This window comes from Cinclus cinclus, chromosome 1, assembly GCF_963662255.1.
Source record: "Cinclus cinclus chromosome 1, bCinCin1.1, whole genome shotgun sequence".
In the NCBI taxonomy this organism is placed as follows: domain Eukaryota; kingdom Metazoa; phylum Chordata; class Aves; order Passeriformes; family Cinclidae; genus Cinclus; species Cinclus cinclus.
The window spans coordinates 18,783,950-18,807,459 of NC_085046.1; the positions used below are offsets into that span (position 1 = coordinate 18,783,950).

The 23,510-nt window shown below is 36.8% G+C and overlaps 1 protein-coding gene across 1 annotated transcript in view; it reads right to left on the minus strand.

Annotated features, from left to right (window-relative positions):
• The window catches only part of PLXDC2 (plexin domain containing 2), a 243,599-nt gene that overhangs the window by 113,561 nt on the left and 106,528 nt on the right, over positions 1-23,510 (minus strand). Inside the window, exon 2 of the mRNA XM_062494449.1 lies at positions 16,870-17,081. Coding sequence (XP_062350433.1) covers positions 16,870-17,081 — 212 coding nt within the window. The remainder of the gene's footprint in view (positions 1-16,869; positions 17,082-23,510) is intronic.

Here is a 23,510-nt window from a genome sequence, read left to right on the forward strand (position 1 = left end):
CAACCAGATGGCCATTACATTTCAACAGATTGTTTTGGCTGCCTTCTCCCAGTACTGGAACATGGTTTGTGACATTATCAATGAAAAACCAATCAATCAATTGATCAATCAATCATCCCATCCAAGGATCTTTATCTTCAGATCTTCCTTATCAAGTGTCATGAGTTACTGCCAGATGAAACAGAAGACAGCAAGACTGCATTTAATTGATAACTGTTGTCCCTTTAAATATACTACTCATTGAAACTGCATTTTCAGCTTCAACTGGTATGGCAACACAATGTAAAAACTCTGAAACCCCCCCAGGATGTGGTGATAGACTTTATAGATGCATAATTTTATCACTGTGAATGGAAGATCTAGTATCTGATTTTTAACAAAATACATTAACAAATTGCTCAAATATTGGCAAACTCACAGACTAGGTCTATTTTAAAGTTAATTGCAAAATTACTGAAGTTTCTGATATTATTTGCCCCAAAAAATTAGTTCCAAGAAAATTTATCACCAATTACTAATTTCAGAAAGTCTTTACTTCTGAATACAAGCATTTCTAGATTAATAGCTTATGAAATTAATCAGAGAATGGTATTTTTTAAAGCTGCATTTGTACACTAAAATGAAAACACTGGAAGAAGGAAACATGCAATTATATATTTTAAAATAGAATATTTTTCAGCAAAAAAACCCAAAGATAACAATACTTCTTCGGGTATTTAGAGAAAAAAAAATCAGCTAGCAATTAAAATTTTTTCCCCAAGGAATAAAGCAGTTCTGGCAATCCATTTTGTAGAACCAAAACACCCTTTCTATTTAAATAAGACAACAATAATGTGCCCCTGCACACATACAGCTAAAACAGCTTCCTCAAAACTATTTGTACATTTACCCAATCACGTTGGCTGCTCTCTTATGGTATCTCTGCCTATCATGTGAGTAAAATACAGCCAAAAGTGACTTCTGAATTGTTTCAGACTTTTGCTAGGAAACTGCTTTTAGATTTCTGAGCATTATTAATTCCCACCAGTTAAATTGGCCCAAGGGGGAGAACAGAGGTGACAGCTTGGATTGGATTTGAGCTAGCTCTGCACTGCAGGTGATGGAAAGCCTCTCCTCAACAGCACGTTTTTGGGCCCTGAGAAGGGGCAAGAGAGATGCATGGTCACACTCCACATTACCTGGGCAGGAGAAGCATGTGTGTATGGTGTTGCAACTGATTTTCTTCATTTATTCACATTTTATTTGGGCAGACACTGACTTAGACATGGGCAGATGACAAGGACACATGGAGAATATCCCTAGTATAATAGCCATTAGCACAGGAGATGAGGCAGTACAAGAAATGATCACCTATCCTGAGATGGGGTCCTAGTGGGAAGATTAAGGCCAGGGAGAATGGGGATAGAGACACTTTGCATGCTGCTGCCACATAGCTCATTTTAACAGAACACTGTAATTACAATCATAACATAGCAATGCTGTGATTTACAGGTTTGCAGTATCTGATAATCAAAGAACCCTGAGAAATACTTAACTTGAACTGGCCTCTCAAAACGGGAGAGTTCTAATTTTTGTAGATAAGGTACCTGTGGATTGCAACATCAAAGTCTTCCAGAGGATATATAGAGGGGCTGCTGCTTAGGAAGCTCGATTGCTCTGAGGTGCTCAGAATTACCAATTTCATAAGCACTTTGCATCAAGGACAAACTCTCTGCTGTTCAATTTTTTAACAAAAGTCTTCATTCTGTATGAAGGAAACGTGCAATTTAGAGAAGTGCTTTTACAGTGACTTGCTGCTTTCATAGTGACAAAGCTGCAATCTGTTTGCTTTTGGGGCTTTATTTGTTTTGTTTTGGGTTTGTTGTGTGTGGGATTTTTTGGGGTTTGTTTTTAGTGCTTTTTTGTTTTGTTTTTGGTTTTTTCTTAAAATATGACATACAGGAAAAACTAAGGGAATATACATTCATATAGCAATATAGGCATATAATACTTACTTGACGTCAGCCACAAGCAGAACCTGAAGATGGCTTGCGAATATCACTGTTGATGACACAAACCCTAGCAAAGCCCATTTTGAACAGCTAATATAATGACTAATGAATGAGAGGAACCCCATGTAACTGAAGAGGAGATTCTGTGTCTCAGTGCTTTGGTATTGAAAATGTCATCTCACACTATATTCTCTAAGAAGAGGCTACATGAGTACTCTGCAGGGTCCTGAAAGCCTACTGTGTGTGTGTGCAGTAGTTCTCACACCCAGGTTTTCATTAGGGACAGCATGGAAGTCACTTTGCCCAGTATCTCACAAATTTACATCCAGAGGTTGTTATGGTAAACTTTAAATGCTGTTGTCAGCTGGGATGAAACAAAGGATTTATCTCACGTCTCTTTCCCCCATGCAAACACAAGGCTTTACACAGCTCTGTAACAACTTAAGCTCTCAGGTTTTAAACTGCACTTTTCTGAGCTCCTGACAGCACCTATAACAGAGAGTCACACATGCTGACAGACATTCTGCAAGAGAAGGGTGCCATAAAACTGTTATTAATCCAAAAAGCCATTTAGTCTTTCTGGCTTAGTGAAAAGTCAATATGGAGACACTGCCTTTTCCATGATATTCAGCTGCTTTCAAAAGGAAGCTTCCCTCTTGGGGACTGCTGTAAAACTGTCAGCCTATTTAGGGGTCATTACAGCAGGCTTATAAAGCCCTTTGGACTGTCTTGTCATATGAGACAAGCTTCAAAAGAAAAAAAAAAATCTCTGCAATGCCTTACTTAAGAAAGGAAAAAAGCCAAATCACCAGTCACTCAAACCCCAAGTGCAGTAGGGAAATATTTATTATGCACTTTTGTTCCTGATTTGCTAGAGCAGAAGTCTGAGAAATGACATTCTGAAAATGCATCTTTATTAACTGCTCCGTGACATCCTCTCCACTAAAAGAAAATAAAAAGAACCATTTCAATATAATGCCTGAAAAATGTCTAGCAGAAATTTTATTTTTGGTGTAATTATGACACAGGTTTTAGAGTTTTTATTCTCATTTTTAGATATGTATAAATGACTGAAGGGCTCATGAAACTGAAACTGTAAAAGTTACTTTGTAAACATAAAAATATATCTGCCAGGTCTAGACTACAGAGCATTAGTGGTTATAACACCACATCTGTTACCAGCTTCATTCTTGGGGGCTTATGACTCCAGATAATACCATAAATAACTACATTTTTGTCAGGTTAGCTGTTAAAGATTTAGTATTTTAGTCTTCTAAAGATCCACTTCCTGTGTGGAATATAACAGTCTGTTTCTGACCATATGTACTTTGACCTACTTATAGGCACATTTGTCAATTTTTTCCTCCCTCTAAATATATAAGTTCAGTTTAATATTTTACATCCTCTTCTTTTTTTCCGTCCAGGTATTAGAGAAACTTTAAGTTCTCTGTAGTCTATGTATTCCTCTACTATATATTCAAATGCCAGGAGATGTAAGCTATCTTAATTTCCTGTTCTTTGGCACTTCTCTATTGGAAGAGATGAGAGGAAAACAGCAACCAAGACCCATCCAAGAGCTCTGAGGCCTCACGTGAGGAGGGGAAATGGCAAATATAAATTGGTATGGAAATGTTACAGATCTGAAGAATTATGTTGATGTTAGCAGGTGTAGTTTGTAGTTGATAAGGGCTTTCCATAGGACAGTGCAGGAAGCTGCCTCCATGCTCACTGGTGTGAGATGCAGTTCCCGAGTTGTTGAAACCACATTTCAGGGACCCATCAGGGTTTTGAGCCAAAACTGTAGGGCAAACAGTTGTAGGAACACATGATCAATGCAAAGTTGATACAGGTAGGAGCATGGGTTAATTAATGCCGTAGCCTTTTACCTTTAGGGATAAAGCTTATGCTGAAGCTTTTGAAGATGTCCCACATGCACCTCACTCAGCAGCAGCCTTTGCCACAGTCCCGCTGTTCAGTCCAGCTGTGTGCTGGTGAGCATTTAGCCAGCCCATGCACATCAGAGAGCCTGGGCATCACAGGACAAAGTGCATCACCATGGCTTCCTTGGAGAGAGCTGGTTTTAAACAGATTGCAAACAAACTGGTAATTTATTTAGCCTCAGCATTTTTCTAGTTTAGCTCTCATGTACAACAGACAGGAAGCTTTAGTTACTAAAACATGGGACTGGCTGAAATCTGCAATCAATACCCAAAATTTCAAAATTGGCGCTCATGGCTTACAGAGAAAGATAGTGATTATGAAAGTGACTTGCGATTTCTACTGCTCTTTTGTTTGGAAAAAGTATACATTTTACTTTATTCACATGTATTTTTCTGTATACGTGTGAAACAGCATTTCAGTCTGGATTGTGTACACAAGAATATTGAAAAAAATGCTATGTTCAGTTTTACCAAACTGTTATCAACAGTCACATTTCTTAAGGACTTGTCACAGAAATGCTTCTTTACCCGATCTTGCAGTCATGCTCAATAAAATAAATAAATCCCTTGAGAACTCTTATGCCACAACTCTAAGATACTACAGTTAATTGAGATGCTTGATGAGTTACATGTTGCCTAGACAGGCATGTCCAAGTTGCTGCCTTTGCCTGACATCAGGCTCCAAACAAGCTTTCTGTAGAATTTGCACAGTTTTTTTTCAAGGGGAGTACTCTGTGCACTTCACAATTACCCAGAGAAGATCAGGATGACAAATAAAATCCTCCTTTTGTTGTCTCTGAATAGTACTCCCTTCAAGTTAACCTAGAGTGCAAACTCAAATATTTCAAAATTACACTAACACATTGTTTTGGTTTTGTTGTTATTTTTTCTTGGGTATAACTTCTAAATCCATATTGCTCTTCCAGAGCATATTGATCCAAAATGGAATGCTGCATAAACTTGCACTTCCTTTTTTGTCTGTCATCTAAATACAGGACACTAAGAAGATAAATCACAAAGCACTACAGAATTACCTTTGACTTGAAGGATGTCTTTTGACAATCTCAAGCAACAAAAGGGATGCAAAATATTGAAGCACTGAAAACCAGTGAAAGATGAAGACATGAGATTTTACTTGTGTTTCAAATAATTTTTTTTTCTGGTGTGGGATTGATGAGGTAGCAAGTAAAACAGGGAGAGGGAAAAGAGAGAAGAAATCTCAACATTTTGACCTTGATACAGTTTTGCTCGATACAATGTACTGGTATATCTGTTTAAAAAGAAACAAACAAAAAAACCCCAAAACCAACAAAAAACCTGTATTTTTCCCTTCAGACTCAGATAAAAAAAAAAAAAAAAAACAAAACAGGTAAATGAGCAGCCTGTTATTTAGTGTGCAGGTTGGATACTCCAGTGCAGCTGTCTACCTAAGAGCTGGGTTTGTAAGTTATCAGAACCACAGGTCCATTAAATACTGCCAGTGAAGATATGCCAGCTCCTTCAGCTCCACTTTAGAGCAATCCAAATACACACTTCAACTGCACTGCCTGTACTGATGAGCTTGAATTGACTAAGCACTGGAGGAACCCAGGACATCTGAAAATTGCAGATATGATTCAGGACCTACAGCTGACCCTTACCCTACAGGAGTGGCAGTGGACCATTCAGCATAACCACAGCCTAATATATCAGACATCTAGAGCTAGGCACCTTTCACCTTGAATTTCCACCAGCTTGGATCACAGAATAGTTTGTGCTGGAAGAGACCTTACAGATCATCTTGTTCCAATTCCCCAGCCATGGGCAGGGACACTTTCTACTAGACCAGGCTGCTCATCCAGCCTGGCCTTGGAATCCTTCTGGGATGAGCCATCAAAATTGCTCTGGACAACCTGTTCCAGTGTCTTGGCATCCTCATGGCAAAGACTTTTCCTAATATCTCATCTATACCTACCTTCTTGAAATCATTTCCCCTTCACCTACCACTACATGTCCTGGTAAAAACCTGCACATTCCTCATCTATGCCATATGCATCTACACTTAGGTTTCCAAACTGAAGAACTGAATTTCACCTCCAATTTCAATATTAGCTACAATTAAAAAAGAAAAGCACTTGTACAGTACAGACATCAGTGTCTTTTAAAAATCACAGTCACCTAATATTTTTTAGAAATTCATGTCCATTCTTGGAGCAGTATACAGATGTGTACTACCCTCTACTGAATGTTTATATAAGAAACAAAACCTCTGCAATGTACTTAAGAAATTATCTTGATTTCCAAGGTCATGGAATAACATGTCTGATATAAGAAAAATCAACACTGTATAATTGCTAGTGACTAAATAATCAAATAAAAATTATATTTCCCTGTTTTATTGAAAAAAATTATCCTGAATGAATTGCTGTTTCTTTCAACTATATAGTGATTTTGACTCAACAAAGAGTTGGGGGTTTTGTTTTCTAGACAAATAGGGACACTGGGGGCACTAGCTTATGACTGTGGAATGAAGATGTTCCAAACATCCTCACCAAACTTGCTATAATCCACTGTGCCAGCCAATATTATACCCTCAAAATGGACACCCACCAGGCTGTTGACCTATGTAAGCCAGATCTAAGCAGTAGCACTTTGGAGTCAGGTTATGTCTATTCTAGCACTGAAAGACACTTTTCATACACCAGAAGAGAGGCATCCATGCTTTGCCTGGAGCAGGAAGAAGCTGAGAAACAGCTTGCTTTGTTATCTGTACTGGAGCAGAATACCTCTGAGAGATCTTGGCATTTTACCCCTCAAGATGTTTAGGGCTCTGCCTGGATGAGATCAGACAGGTAGAATTTCCATCTGCAATTTCTCCCTCTTCCTACTTTTGTTGCTAAGGTTACAGAAAGAATGTTCAGAAAATGATGTTTTATTTAAAAATGTTAGTAGGAAATTGTGAAGAATTATGCAGCTTACTACAAATGCATGAAGCAAACCTTCAGCAACCATCACATCTCTCTAACTTTTGTTAAACCCTGTGCCACTGAAAGGTTTTGGGAGTATATTTGCTATTCTTTTTTGTCTTTTCTCCCCTCGTTATCCACACTGCTATTTGCTGCACACTTTCCAAGATCTCCTATTGCCAATTTTGTTTTCCAGAATAAGTATACTGTTTTTTTCACTGATGGTCTGTGAACACTTAGACATGCTGCACATGCAGCATGCTGGCATTATAGAGGAAAGAAAAAAGCAAAACATCTCCAGTATTTCCATTAGTTATTTCTGTTGTGTGTATGAAATACTACAGCTCTTAAAAGTGTTTCATCAGCATTTTATCCAGCAGTTGAAGATACTTAACCAGTATTTTTGGAAGAAGAAATGCAAATTTTACAAATGGAACTTTCTTGACTCTGATCCCACTCTTGATACGAATTTTGAGCATTGGCCCTACTTATTATTCCCTTTGAAAACTCTGTATAACTCATACAGTCACAACAAGGATAGATCATTGACTTTGGCATAGATATTAAATTTACAGAGAGTCAAAGGAAATGCCTGACCAAATCTGAAAGAATGGACCCATTTGTTTACATGCCACGTTGTTACTGTTTTGGGATAACAGATAATTGACTTTCCCATATTAAGGAAACATGAAAGATTTGGAGAGACACTGAGTAATCCATCAATGTCAGCAGAATTCCTACAGCTTTGAAAATCTATCCCTACTGGTACTATCCAAACTAGAATTGTGTATCTTAGTGTGACAACTTTTTACTTACTTACCCAAATTCCTTTGCACAAACAACTTGGTAATGTATTCACCCTCACTCCCTGCTCCAACCAACTATGCATGATTTGCTGAGTGCTGTTAAATTAGCTAAAGCTGTTTGCTTTGCATGGGTAGAAATGAACATAATCTTCTGCTTTTTGCATGACCAAATTGATAAAAGTCTCCTCTCTCGAGGAGGCTCCAGGTGAACATGGTGAAAAGGGTCAGAAAGGAAGTGTTTGGGAAAGGAGAGACTTTTCCAGCCTTCACAGCCACACTAATATTCAGCTTCACAAGTTGATTCTATTTTCAGCAAAGCCCTGCAAGCAAGTGCTGAGGCATGTATGACTGAAATAATTAATTCAGAAAGTACAAGGTCTGTTGATTCTGCTCATGGCTCTTTTCAGTCATGAGTTCTGCCATTCTGGAATATGCTTTAGGAAGTTGGAGATGAAGGATATGGAAAAGTAAAATATTATCATTAAGAAAATTCAAAAGCAGACACCATTCAATTCTGAATTCCCTGTCTCCTTCCTTGTTATAAAGATTCATTCTCATCAATGTGTTATATTAAATGCCTTGTTTGCCAACATAGCTAAGCACATGGAAATGAGCTCAGGATTGAAATGGAGTTCTCTTACTTAGGAGTGGGGAAGCTAATTTCTAAGTTCTTTCCTTCCCCATCCTCTCCTCCCAAGCTTAAAGGAAACAGAGAGTGAATCTTTCCTCCAGCCTTTTCCCTTTTCACCTACACCTGAGTTATTAGCAGAACCATCACTTCTTGAATTTAGATTGAGAATATTGGAAACATTGACAGGCTCATTGCTGCAACACTTTTTACAGAGTTGGCAATGCATTCAGTCCATCTGAACATGGCAGCAAGACCCAGTAAAGGTGTTAAGACCATCTTGATATAAATAAGCAATCAATATATATTAAAATATGTATATATATACATAAATAGGTATGTATATATATATATAAATAAATATGTATGTGTATGTATGCATATATATATATATGTATATATATGAGCCATTTGCCTAGTTTACCATTTTGAAACAGGAAGCCTGAGAAAAAAACAAGACAGTGATACTTCAGTCTGCTGGCTGGCTAGAAAGTGTGACATCACTGGGGAAAAAGTCACCTGGAGAAGTAGGAAATAAGGAGTAAAATTAATGATTATCCTTGATTCTGTTTCTAATTGCAGGTGACATACTTTTTGGTGTAATTTAACAAGAGCAGAGAATCTGTGCTGCTTTCCAGACTAATTCACTTTCTGTCTACTCTTTATAATTATTCAAAATTATCAATTAAATAAAAAATATAGCAGCAATTTCCAGACATTTTTGTTTGTCTTAGGATGTCACATGAAGAGAAAGTTGAAACAATTTTCCTAAGATCACCTGAAAAGGAAACATTTCTTTTCCCTTAACTCAGTTGGAAAAATGCACATTTTATTTTCCAAAAAATGAATTACATTCTTCCATCTCAAAGTAACAAGCTAATTCTTTAAAATAAAATCTTGAATATAAAAATTTTTAAATAACAATAATCACCTCTGTTGAAAAAAAGTAAATTAAAATACAGCAGGAAAATTCTATACTACTTAGCCTTCAATTATTATATCAGCTATTTAATTTAACACAAAATTTTAGCTCTCCTACAACAAAAAAATGACATCTAAACATTCTGCTATATGGGAAACAAAAGATATATCCACAATGGTTTCTGTGCAGTAGCACTTTTTCAGCTTATCCCAAGATCCTTCATCCAATATATCCTTAATCTCCACTGTAAATTTCAAGCTACCAAATATAAAAATAATAACATGGTATTTAATCTAGTAAATGGATACTAAAAAAAGCACAAGAACAGCTGGATGCTCTGAAGTCAAACATCTTCATATGGTCGTCAGAGCAGACTGGGAAAGAGAATTGGACTCGATGATCCTTGTGGGTTCCATCCAACTCAGGATATCCTATGATTCTGTCTGTGTGAAGCCCAGTAAGCACAGGGGACCCAGGGCAAACAATGGCAATTCCCCATTTTCCCTAGGGTCCAATAATCTGCCCTTCAGATTACTGCCCTCCCTTTGTGTTTAACAACCCGTGACAAATTTGTATTCCAAGAATTTGCCTCATTCTGCAAATTTTGACATCCACAGCATTCAGTGTCTTTGAGCTCTGGAGCTTTTGCAGTTTCAAGATGTGCAGTAAGAAGGAATCATATGGGACATTTGTTAAATCCTCTAGAACATTCCACATATTCCAACAGAGACTTCTGGGCTTAAGTTACACTGGTTTAAAGGCAGCAAGACAACTGTGTTAGAGGTACAACTGACATGGCCTGAAATGGCCGAAAGTCTGATGCAATGCCACCTTCAACTCAAAACCAAGTATTTTAATCACAGTTGTTCTAGCCCTGGAAGTTCCAGGTCCATACTAGGTAACTGAAGTTTGATCAAAGACTGTGAAAAATATTTGCAGGCCTACAGGAAGAGCCCAGATTTTTCCTCCTTCTCATCAATGAGTCATACATCAGAAATCACACATACACCAAAAGTCACGTGACATAGTAATTATTAACTGCGAACAAGAAATAATTATACATCCCTAAAAGTGAAAATAAGAGTGAATATAACTTTTGTTATGATAACGATTTTGCAAGTAGACCTGGAAAGCTTCAGCCATGTAATTAAATCAATTAAAGTTTATTTCTTGACTTAGGACTTTAAATGAACCTTAACCAAAATCTTTTAAATGTTTCCCTTATTTCAGTCAAAGGCTACATATTATTTGAGTTGCTAATATAGTCTAGAATCTCTTCCTAAAATAAAGCCACATCAGAAAGCAGGTTTCAAAAATAAAACTGATGCTTCAGGTTTTTAGTTAGCTCCCCCTCCCAACTTTTGTAAATACACATTTCATAACAGAAGTATTGCTCTTTTGCTCCCTAAAGAATCAGCCAATTCCTGTGACAAATATCTGTTCTGCAAAGCTTCATTCCTCCTCACTTATATGTTAAATGCTTCAACTGAAACCTACAATCTGGTTAAACTTTTGTACTGAATATGCATTACTTTGATATTTCATAAGCTGCATTAAAATGTGACTACGCACTAAGAAAATAATTCTGTCCTAGTGGTGGAGGGATCAATAGCATCCCTGATATTATTAAACTAAATGGCTATACAAGAAGTATTAGAACTACAAATTTAAAAGGTAACTAAGCAGCCAACTTTACACAGGCAATTAAAGGCCCTAAAATTGCAAGTCTGAAAACAGTTTTTAAAAGTAAAGGGGGATACGCTCTTAGCTTGGGATGAGGAAAGAGCAGAAGTATGCACTAGACTATGATAATAAGTATTTTTTTCTTAAATACAGAATATGGTTGACAGTAACTTGGAGGAACCATGGTTTCAGAATACAGTGTTCTTTCTAAGTCCTTCAAATGCAACTGGCATTAAAGCATTAGGATGGGAAGAAAAGGGAAAAAAAATAAAGAAAAAGAAAAGCAGGAACAAAACAGAGGCTTGGCCAAACTGGCAGCTCACTATGAGACTATAATACTGTTTAGTTTTAAGGCTTCTTTTTTCATGGACAAGTTTTTCTACTTTTAATACAGTGCATTAGAGAAGTACCCACAGAATTGCCTTATCATTTGTCCAGCTAAGGGAAATTTAATCTCAACCATTTCTTTTCTTCCTTGCTCAGACTTGCAGTGGGGACACAGCAATGGGAATCCTGACACTGCTGTCAGTAGCTGAGAGTAATTGCTCTCAAATCCCAAGGGCTGAAGAACTCAATCCCTTCTGTTGTTTTTGCCAGTCAGAATCAGACATCTTCACTTTCCATGAGTGACTGGGACTGATAAGGGAGAAACACTCTTTTGAGCAGAAACTCTGGGTCAGAATGCAAAATCCAGCAAAAGACTGTTTTTTATCAGTAGGAAATCCACAAGTGTTGTTTCAACAGGGGCAAGATGCTTTTCAGGTATAAACTACTAGTGCTGCCATAAAGAAAATTTCAAACAACATCTAGAGAAAGTAAAGAAAGGAGGGTGACTTCAGTTGGCAACAACTCTGTTTTAGTTTAAAGCAATACACAGCAGGAGATACCAGTGACATCCACAAGAATAAACGTATTACTTCAATACAAAAAACCATATTTTGCACTGAAATAGCCACAATTTTCTATGCTTGCAAGTAGCATATTAGGTGGGGTGGAGAAAATAAGGCACAGTTGAGTTTTGTTTGATTTAGCATGCCCAGCATGCCCGTTTTTTGCTCAGAACTGAATCTTCTTCTGTCATACAGCAGCAATCATTCATTCTGTTCTAAGACTTTATATGAAAAATTATGGTTTTTTCTCACATTTTTGCTGGTGCAAAGCAATAAAACTACTGCACTCAGCTCAAGCTTGACTATGATTTAATCTATTATTTTATTGCTGGATTTATTTTTTATATTTGGAGTTTGTGAAAGACTATTGTTTTGATGTAGTATCTCTATACAAAGGCAACAAATTTGAAAGCAATTCACATGATCTAAAGATATTTTGCAAAAGTTTTTCACCTTCTGCTCATGCCAATGCAAGCTATGTATCGGAGACTTCTCCAATTCAATTTGTGTGTGTTTTTCTTGTTGGTGTTTTACACTGCACTGCTGTGACTGCAGTCACAAGGAAGATCTGTGATAAAGAGACCAAAGCTATACATACAGAGGGAGAATCTGTTCTGCATGGAGCTACACACAGCCAAAAATCTTAGGAAAATTGTTTCAAACTATGGAAAAATTACAATGCAACAGTTGTGCAATGCACAATGGTATATTAGTGAATTAGTTGCATTTATTATATTAAGCCTTTTCCAGTGCTCAGTAGCCAGACCTGCATAGGCAAGTACCATAGCAAAACATGAATGTATTTGTGAAACCCTTAGTGGAGCATACAGGGGAACCAGCATCCATACAAGATCCATTTCAGAGATCAGATTCCTTCTCAGTAACGCAAAAACCGAACAGGCAACAAGAACCTCTGATACCCACCTTCACTAACTGTATGGCCACAGGGCTTTGGGCATTAATAGATCAACCAGTCACATCATCATCATGAAGCTGAGTTGATTTTAACAATATTAATACTAATCTATTTAATAAAAGTGAGTGATTATGGAGTATACTTTTCTTTTACAGGAGTATATGAAGAAAGATAGTATATTTGTCTTATTTTACTCCTTGCTTGAAGGAAAACATGCCAAACTAAACGTATTCATGAAGATGTATTTACACACTCACTGCTTTTATAAGGACTTAGAGTATTTTGCAGCAACAAATTCCACCTGACACGTTGCATTTCCTAAGCTCTATTCATCACAAGTAAAAGGTACTTCTAAACGTCCTGAGCACAATAAACAAAAGTAGTAGATTGCACAACAAGCAAAAACCCAAAACAACCTTGAACCTGAAAACAGGAGAGAAGAATCTCAAGAAAGATGGGAGGGGGAAAGAAAGGAAAGCTAGGCTTGAAATCATTATATTGTGAAATCCCAGAAATTTGAGAAACAAACTCTATAGAAAGAAGAATTCTGAGAGTCAAAGTTATTCCAGGCAGAAGGCTTTAATGTTTGGCTTTGTGATCCTCAGGAAGAAATATGGCTTAGCATGGATGCTCCTATCTTCAGTAGATACCCTCTGAAACTCTCATTTGCCACAACGACAAGAAGACAACTGCATTGTTGCAATGCATCACTAGAATCCTGTATTTTGGGGCTGCCCCTCATAGCTGGTTTAGATTGCTGACAGCAAATTTCTTTACCTGTCCAAGGCCATCTGCTTTGGGGATTTTTCTCAGACTGTAACATTTGCACCCATCTGTATAAGATGGGATTTCACTCTTTTTATGCCACTATTTTTTTTTCTTCTTCAGAGCTTTCTCTCTCTCTTTCTAGCTATTTGATATAATGGGAATGAAAATGTAACAAGTCTCTTATAGAATATTACCCCATGCTGCCTTTGAGCTCTATTGTACCAATTGCAAATAAAGCAAATGGGACTAACCTCCATCCTCAGGAGGCTTTTTGGACTTGCAACATTATAGTCTCTAATTGGCACAGCATAATAATCCTTCTAAAGAAGGAGTACTTTCAAGATAGTACTGTTTTAAACTAAAAACTGTTTTTAGAGAGTTATATATTAGTTTTACCCTATAATTTACAGTTAGCTATCAGGGCTCCTATCTGGCTTTCAGCAGGAACTTGTTGATGTCCTTCGCTTTTCTTTTGGCAACATCCATCTGGGTTTGTGCCACCACAGCACTGCTCCATGGTGGTCCACACCTGTGGACCACATCATTCCTATTCTCCAGCAACACAATGGGACTTGGAGGTCTTATTGTCTTTTTTTCTGCTCTTTTCTGAAGGCCCAGCACATCAAATGGTTATAACCACTGCTTCTGCTAGTCTCTGCAATGTAGTTCAAGACCAGTTCAAGAGAACATCTTTATTTTAAAAAAGCACATTAATGTGTATATCATTTGGTATGAGTCCTTTCCTGAATCACAGTGCCAAACAAATGCAGGAGACAAAACAGAGATGTGAAGAGAGACAACTGGGCTTCCTGGTGGCTACACTTCTTCATTTTTGGTCCAGAGAAGCTGCACCCTAAAGAGAAACTCACACTATTTCCTGTGCCTAGGAGGAGGTCCACCCTGACTACTGCAAAGGTGTGACAAATCAATCAACAACGCATTTGTATGAAGAGCTTTAGAAGACCTGCACTTCATGCTCCCACTCAAGCTGATGTTAAAATAACCACTGGACCAGGGCTGATGGCTGATCCAGCATGGTGACTGTGAAGTTACAGAACAATTCCAGTGACTGCAATGAGGAAAAATTAATCAAAAGCGTGATTACCTTAAAAAGGAAATCCAGTGGAACTAAGATGTGCCCCACACAGGTTTGATTTTATGATTTTTCACCTTATGACTGTATGGATTGATAACTCAAGAAATATTTAATTTTTAAGTTTCCAGAAATTTCTGCCTACTGCTTTCCCTTTTGTCCTTGGTTGTTTTGTTTTTGTTTTTTTTTTTTTTAATTTTAATTATTAATTTTATTTTTGGTTTTGTTGTTGTTTTTGAGTTTTTGTTTCCATATATTTTTTTTTTTTTTCAGGGAGGGACAGAGGTTGCTTGGATTCATAAAGCTGGAGAGAAGGTAAACTCATCATTATAAAAATGGACCACAAATACTATTGAGTGAAAACATGTTCATCACTGTCAGTCTTCATATTAAAGAAGTCTGCATTTGCATGGTAAGCCTACAAAACACTAAAGAGAAAACAGTATCTCTAAAGGAGGGATGTCGTCATTCTGTAACATCACTAAATGTAAGTGGCAGTTAATACTCATTCTCTGGATTTTCTTTAGCAAGCACTGCAATGTACACAGAGCAAGGATTTAAAATAATCAATAAGCTCTCTGGCACTGCTGATAAGCTGCCAAGCTGCAGAAGACTGCAACATATGGATTCTTCCTCTGTGGATTTCTGTTGTATACTCTACCTCCTCTATAAGGCCAAGCATCAAGGGGGTTTTTGTGAGATGCCTGTGTGTTGTAGTGGGGATTTTCAATGGAATCCAATAATGTGTAAAACTACAACTCCGTTATCTTATTGTGCTGAAAAGACTTTAGAAAAAAGAGGTTTGCAACAGAAGGCAAAACCTGAATTCAATAAACATTTCAGGTTAAGACACTGTAAAGCCATTAATCTGTCAGGAAAGAGGTTCTTAGAAAAATACCATTCTATGTATATTCATTTGCCAGCATGCCTTTTTTTTCCCCAAAGTCTTGCTATACATAAGTATTAGAGAGGGATATCTGACTATTTTGCTTCATAAGAGCTTGGAACCCAACTGAATGGAAATACTGCATAGGAATCTACAGGTAAGCCATGGAATGACCAGCTACTAAAAATACCCTGTAGCTGAGTCAGCTTGCACTTTACCTGCTAAAATAACTAGAAGAAAGATTGATCTGTGTTGTAGCCCAAAAGAATTTCTACAAGTATGGGCAGATGGGGATTACACCAAGCAAAAAGGAAGTTAAAAAATCAACATGAAATTCAAATCTACAATTTACCAACCAGTGACTTTCATGTTAGTACAAGAGGAAATGTAATTAGTGCTGTGCAAACTGGGAAGCTTAAAAACAACAAGCACAAAACACACCTCTCTGGAAGCACTATTTTTGGCTCATGCAGTAGAGATTCCATTGTCTCTATAGATGGGTTTTAGATTGCACTGTTTTTTTTTTTTTTTTTATTGTGTAACAACCTAAAATCTGAAAACTGCTTTTTTTTTTTTTTTCTCTCTGAGTCTGAGCTTCTTGGAACTGAAAAACATACCAGACACTGTTGTTTTGGAAGCAGATTATAATGACTGGAAGATGTTAAGTGTAGTTAATTCCAAGCTTTATTTTATTGAAAAACAGGATGTAGATTTTATTAATAACAAAACCTCAAACTCAATACTTAAAAGAAACACCAACACAATAACAACAATAATAAAAGAACCAAAGAAGACAGGACAGAGAGCTATCTGGCAGCTAAACAAGAAATTAGAGGTTGAATGACACAATAAAACAGAGGGAGAACATCCCAAGACTTCACACAGATGGATTCGATCCATCTTATTCTTTGGAAGACCAAAAAACAAACAGTATGCAATTTTTTGCCAATGATAAACCTGAATTTTCTTCCAATTTCTCATTTCTCTAGGGTCTTTTCCCCATTGTGCCCAGATATCACTCTACAGAAAGATCAGGCAAAGTCTTGCAAACTGAGATGTTTACATCAACTTCAGAAAATAATTCAGTTTTAATCTATTTTAATACTATTTCCATTTCCTTTTCCAGCACTCCAGCAAGAACTGCTAAAACATGGGACTTCCCTTAACTGTTTTCCAGCAAAAAAGCAAACATCCTCAAGAGACTGTCTTCAAAAGTCATAAAGTACAGCTTCCAGCCTCAGGACTAGAGAAAACTCCAATTTCCATGTGCTGATGGGCTCACAAATACAAAGACCAGAGGTACTCTTACCAGTAAGTATTTGAATTCCCTGAATAAAATGTCTTAATTTTTTTACTTATCCCCAAAGACAGTAAAATTAATTAAATTAAATTAATATTTACCTCAATCTGTGTAGTGTTGTCATGTCCCTCTTCAAGCAGCAGGTCTGTGAAACCCCCTGGCTCCAAGGAATCCTGCCCCATGCTGGCTCTGTTGGTGTCTACTGATTTGAGGGACTGTGTGTGCCTTCTCCACCTGTGGCTGCTTATGTATGAATCCACCTCCACATTCTCCACCACTCCAGGGAAGCTCTGAACAACTTCATAAAACACACCTGTTTGACAGGAAAAGAAAGGCAAAACAAAGCAATGTAGTAAGTGAACTGAACACTAGTTTGCTAAACATAATTTTAAAAAAAGACTTTTTTACAAAAGTTTTGTAAAACTCCATAAAATAGCCATTTGTATCCCTGATAAAGTTTTTATGGCAATGTAAGTGTTTAAAAGAGCTATTATACTTCTGAAGAATTCAGGAATTTAAACTAAGTTTTGTAGACTCCTCTAAACACCCTAACTATTTTATTTTTCTGCTTGTTTTCTGTCTGGGAAAAGCTTTTCCTGTAACACTTGTAACTTTATTACATGTTTACCCACAGCTGATACTTTTCAAAATAGAATAGGTCTAACAAAAATATTTTAATCACCTAAGAAAACAAACACACAAGAGACAGAGAAACTCTTGTGCAGGCTTAGGTTTTCCTACTGATTTTGTGTTGAAAGAGCTTGGAAGCCATGGTGAAAGGCAAATAAACATTATGAAAGATGTGAAATTCTCATAAACAACTGTTCCAGTGCATAAATAAAGCTGTCCTGCTGTATAAGTAATAAACATGAATGATGTGTGAAGTCTGCAGACACCCACTATGTCTTCTGCAAGGGGTGAGCAGTTGGGTGGTGTGTTTGACATATTACTTTTGGACATTTTCATGCTCATTTGCAACTTTTTCGTATTTGTAAAACTATCAGCAAAACAAACCTATAAAACTATCAGCAGACAAAACGATTAATTTTTCAGAAGTTTTCATTTTGCCCAATCCAAAACCCTGTCAAAGTACATTTCTGTCAGTTTATTTTTGTTAACACCATCAAGAGAAAGTGAAGTAAGTTTGCATATTTTGCACTAAAAATCAAGATATGCTTTTCATGCTGTCTTTGTGTCTAAAAGGAAAAATAGAGGGGTGCTCTGTGCTTTTGATGTGCCAGAATAAAGACCTCTCAAAAGGAGTGGCAAAGTCAAGGAAAATGCTCAAAGTATAGACTGGTAAACATTTATGTGCAGAAATACTTCCATTCTTTTTTTTTTTTAACAGAATCTTTTGAAAAAAAAAAGATGGTATCACTTTCAAGGTCCCTAAAAAGCATCATGCATATTGTCAAAGTACAGAAGTTATGTGAAAATAGAAAATTAGCTATCAAATGTTTAGATAAGTGAGATTTTCCTGCACCACAGCAGGAACAGGTACAGGAGGCATGGGTATAGAAAAATCTGTCAGACATTGTTCTTGACAGATCAGAAAGTGTTACAATACAGAAACAATATCTAATACATTTTAGGCTTTATTTTGTTTCATTTTTCTATCAAACTCACCCAAATCTACTAAACTTGTTTCCTAAGCTATTTGATCAGTCTCAATCAAGCTGAAATTATGTGAGATGAAAGTACTTGGTCAGATAGAGAAATCAGAATTCAACTGACATGCAAAACAAGCAATCTCAGACCATATCATTCCTCAGACCCCAAGAAATCAGACTTCTTTTCTTTTAATAGGTGTCTTTTGGAAGCCCGTTTCCTTGCATTTCTTAAAAGCCTTGGAACATTGTCTTCAACAAATTGCTCTGCGCTCCCTGTTCCATCAGACAGCAGCAGCCCACTGCAGAGGGACAGCTCAGCAGGTGAACCATCTGATTCCTCCACATTCCTTATCACAATCTCTTCAGAGCAGCCCTCCCTGCCCCGGCGTGCAGGCACTCGGCCGTGCTGTTTTGGGGATCAGGAGGCTCACACACGGCAAACTGCTCAGCTCCATGGGCAGTGCCGAGGGCTGGCTCCATGGAGGCTGAGCCTGCCCTGCTGCTGCTGCCAGGCTGTGACACCACGGCACCTTCTGCGAGCCTTGGGGAGCATCACACACCTGCAAACAGGGGGCCAGGCCACAGCACTTCAGGTACATGAACGTGTCTGCACCACCCCTTTCCCTTCCCCTGAAGCACCTTTCCTGGTCTTGGTGGCTCAAAACCCACACTCAAAGAGAATCAAAAAAAGCATTTCATCCCCATTTTGCAGTCCCACTCCAGCTTACTCTTTTCATGGACATCATACATGCTTGACATGCTGAGGCAATCAACTAAATTAGCAAATGGAACACGTAAAAGTTAAGGGGCGGTTTTAAATCCCATTCACCTCAAGTTGAGAACCATTTGTAAAGAAAAGCATTTACACCTTGCTCTCCTACATCCTGAATAGAAATGAATATAGTTTCTAACCTTTAAGGTGTTTGTAACATACACTGGTTTTTAAAATTTTAATAAAATAATGATGGTGAGAAGGAAAGAAGTGTGTGGGGTATTTCCACTGGCTTGGAAATTCTACACAATTTTCTCCATATTTTCTTTTAGAGTATAATTGCATCATGGCATCTACAAAATTAGGCTTGGGCCATTCCCCATTACAGAGATTTTTCAATGTCTTTAGTGCACAATTTTTACCCCCTTTCCAATTTTTAAATATATAATTTTTTCTCTTTGAAACATAGAAAATGTTCTAAAAAAGACTGATGAACATTACACTGATGAACCCTTTTTTACAGGTACAAGCTATACTGACATAAGGAAGCTTTAGAATCACTTAATTGTTCAATCATTCAGAATGCATGACATCCTACTAAACTGTAAAGCATCAAGACTTAAATGCAGGAAGTGATAACTATTCAGTTTAAAACTTATCTTTGGAGGTTTTTTCACCATGAAATCTGTAAAACACTGTTATCAATAGAATAGTTAACTGTCCTGGACTGGCAGTGTGAGGACACTGAGCTACAATGTGAGATAAAATCTGGATGTGATTTCAGGGAGTAAAGAAAGAAATGTACTCTGAGATTCCTCCTTCATTAAACCTTTTCCTTAAACTGCAGGGCATAGAGAGTGGTGACTAGCTTGGCTGGGCCAGCTCTGCTCCAGAATGTTCTCTTTCTTTACCCCAGCAGATCTCTAATGCTGAGAAAACAACAAAAATTTTTGAAATGAACTGAACAGAATATTTTACTTTTATTTAAATAAAACTTATATAGTTTTTCTGATAATGGATAGATAAATTATTTTTAAGTCATAAAAGGAGGCATCCCATAAGAAGAAACATTCAGAGACCTAAAAGTCCAACACTTCACAAGTTAGAACTGTTTGATGTTTCTGGCTGAAATCTCTGTGTAGCTAAAAAAATCACATAAAAGGCATTTTAGAGGAAATTTACTGAAGTACTATAGTCCTATATTTTAGATCTTGGAGTTCTTGCTTTAATTAACACTGAAGGAGAATATGTCATTCAAATCAATTGAAAAGAAGCCAAATGCTGTAATGTCTGATTTATAATAAAATCAAAATATTGGCAAGCACAGATGAGTAGCAACTTGTTTGACTTGTATGAACAGAAGTGCAAAACTACATCTTTAACAGATTTAAACCTTTAAATCTGTTGAAGAGGGAACTACTGTTTTCAACTGATATTTTCATGGGATAAACCATCAGAGTTTTATATATAGCACTATCACTGGCATGCACTGTGGGAAGGTCTGTATGGTCTGTACTACAGTATTTTTAAGCAGTGAAAATAGAATAAGGTCTTTCTAATGAATATGTAATGAAGATGGTGTTTTGGCCTGACCCTTCAGCTCTTGCTCTTGTAGATTTAATAAAATTAGTGATAAAGATTCTTATGTCTGTAGCTCCTTTCCTCCTTGGGTGACACTAAAATTTAAGATTTCAGCTCTGTTTTGATTAAAGTTAGAGAGGCAGTCAGATGGGGATAAGGAAAACAAATCTATAAAAACCTCTCACTGATCAGAGATTATTTGGTGACTGTTAGGAAAATCAAAAACTCTTGCCACAGTTGGCCAGTTCAGCCCTTTATAGCTGATGTGATTGATCAGAATTTCCGTCAAAGGCTTTAAAGGAATAGGAGCATCATTCACACAAACTGGAAACACTTGCACAGAATATTTATAAAGAAGACACTGAGGAATGGGAATGGGTGAAAATTACAGACAGAATCACTTTCACTCATATCTAAAACAGGTGTTTCAAATTTCGTCCTGCACAGGTTTACACGCTCACATAAAAAAGAAAGCTTTTGCTTAAATCACCATGTACCCAGGTAACAGTGTTTTTGTCAATTGAGCTTTCAGTTCAACAAGTATTAAAGAAGTTTTTAAATGTGCTAAACTAAACTGGTGGAAGCCACACATCTGAAACTTCTGTCTTGTACATCAGGAGGTTTCTGACTTTTGAGGTGGCTCTGCTAGTCTGAGTTTTGGGCAGGAAGATGTGTTTCCTGTGCTGTGAAATACATAGATCTGCTTAACACTTATGCCATTAACATAAATCAATGCTGTTTGTCCACTTTAATATTGTGAATTATACAAGTGGCTCTAACAGATCAGAAACGCTGGGCTGTACAAGAAAGATTTGCTGAAAGGGAAGAAGACACCTCACTGTGGTGGGCTCGTGGGTTCTCTGCTTTTCCAAGCCTGCCCTTAAAGAAAAAAGGGAGAAATTCTAAACAAAACGGCCCAAAATGCAAGAGCCAAGCTTGACAAGTAAAACAGCTCTGATTTTGTAAGGAAAAACATAAAGCTTTAGGTCTACATAAAGCTTTATTTATAAGGAAGAAACAACAAATAAAGAAACTTTATATTTTTATGGGTGACAATGTAATCAAAGGACAAAGAAACCTTTGGGGAGGAAATGGCAAATACAGAAATTTTCTTCCATTCATTCAACTAGTTTTGGGGTTTCCCCCTCTTTTCCATGAGGTCAAACAAAGTTTTGTGGAGTGTTTCACATGAGAATTTCACAATTGCATTTCTGAAACGTGTGCTATTTACATTTCATGATTGCACACATTTAAGCCAACTCTGCAATTTGACTAATTTCATAAATGCATCATAATCAGCAAGATTTTTTTTTTTAAATATTATAAATACACATACATTGAACCTTTATTCATCAGATTGCTTGTGAGATACATGATCAGCTACCTCAATTTGCCACAGCCCAAATGCCATCAAAATCAGGTATCAAATACAATTCTTTTTTCATCAAGGGACAAAAAAATGCCATCATACTACTTTAGCTTAAGTAACTTTCTGTAGTTTGTCTTATGAGTCTTTATTTGTATTATGAACCTTTCAGTAAGGGTAAGAAACCAACAAATGTTGATAAAAGATATGAATACTAGTCCCATGAAGTTCCAGACTCTTCTCAAACATAAACATGCCTTTAAAGGATTCTCCAGGTACAGGGCTCATATATTAAATGATGAAGATCACAGCAGAAATCAGTCATATGTCTCTAGTTTGAATTAACTCTGCCCATGAACACCTCAACAAAATACTTTTTTTGTTCATCTGTACTTGATATATGGGCCTAGGACCAATTTCATCTTTCTGACCTTAATTTAGGAAAGATAAATAACCTTGGCATTCAATATGTCCTTGATAATGATACAATAAATTTCTTAACAAATTAAAAAATAACATAATTTGTAAAAACTATCCCACACTGATAATTAGCACATAACTGTGTCAGTTTGGGTCATGATTTGCATTAACCAAAAAAAAGACCAGATCCTCATAATTTCTTTTTAAAGCTTGTCTGAAACTGCTAACAGAATTGTAATAGTACGTGGGAAAATAATGCTTAGCGTGATCTCATTTTTCCCAAGTAGGGATGAGAATTTATGAGACCTGTGAAGGGAATCAGAGGTCAACGATGATAAAACTCAGAATGATGGAAGATAATGATCACTGTACTGCTGTTGAATTGTTTGCTCAGAACAAAGAAATAATGTCAAAAATAATAACACTACCTCGAGGTATGTTTTCCTTGCAATTATATAATAAGTAGAGACTAAGACTCATGTTCAGTACAGAATCAGTATCAATAATAATAGCATTATGCCATAGAAACATAACAGGTAATTTCCTTCCACATCCATTTCATCAACAATATGAACTCGGACGTTCCCCTTCACAACTGCTTTCTATTCAACAGCTATTTTTCACTACTACAAGTGGTCTCAAAGAGCATATTACCACACTTCTAGAACTTATCTTTGTCACAACTGCAACTGCTGCAGGCTGGGTTTTTGTAGTGCTTTGGGATGTTTTGTTTTTGATTTTATTTTTGTTTGTTTTAACTGCCTTATTTCCTTTCACTGTGTAATTGTTTATGTAATAATGAAGGTAAATTAAAAGGGTATAAGTAAAGTCAAGATCTGAGTCCACTGGTAACAAAACTGTTACTTTGATTAGCCTACATCAACACTGAGGAAATATTGTTGAATTCCAGCTTCACTTGTATTCTTGAGTTACAGAAACACAATAATTTGCACATTGAATTTACAGAAAATCTGATTATGGCTTTATAATGTCTTATAGATTTGTTTTTCTATTTTTTCTTTCAGTTCAACCTGGGAACCAAGATCTAAATTT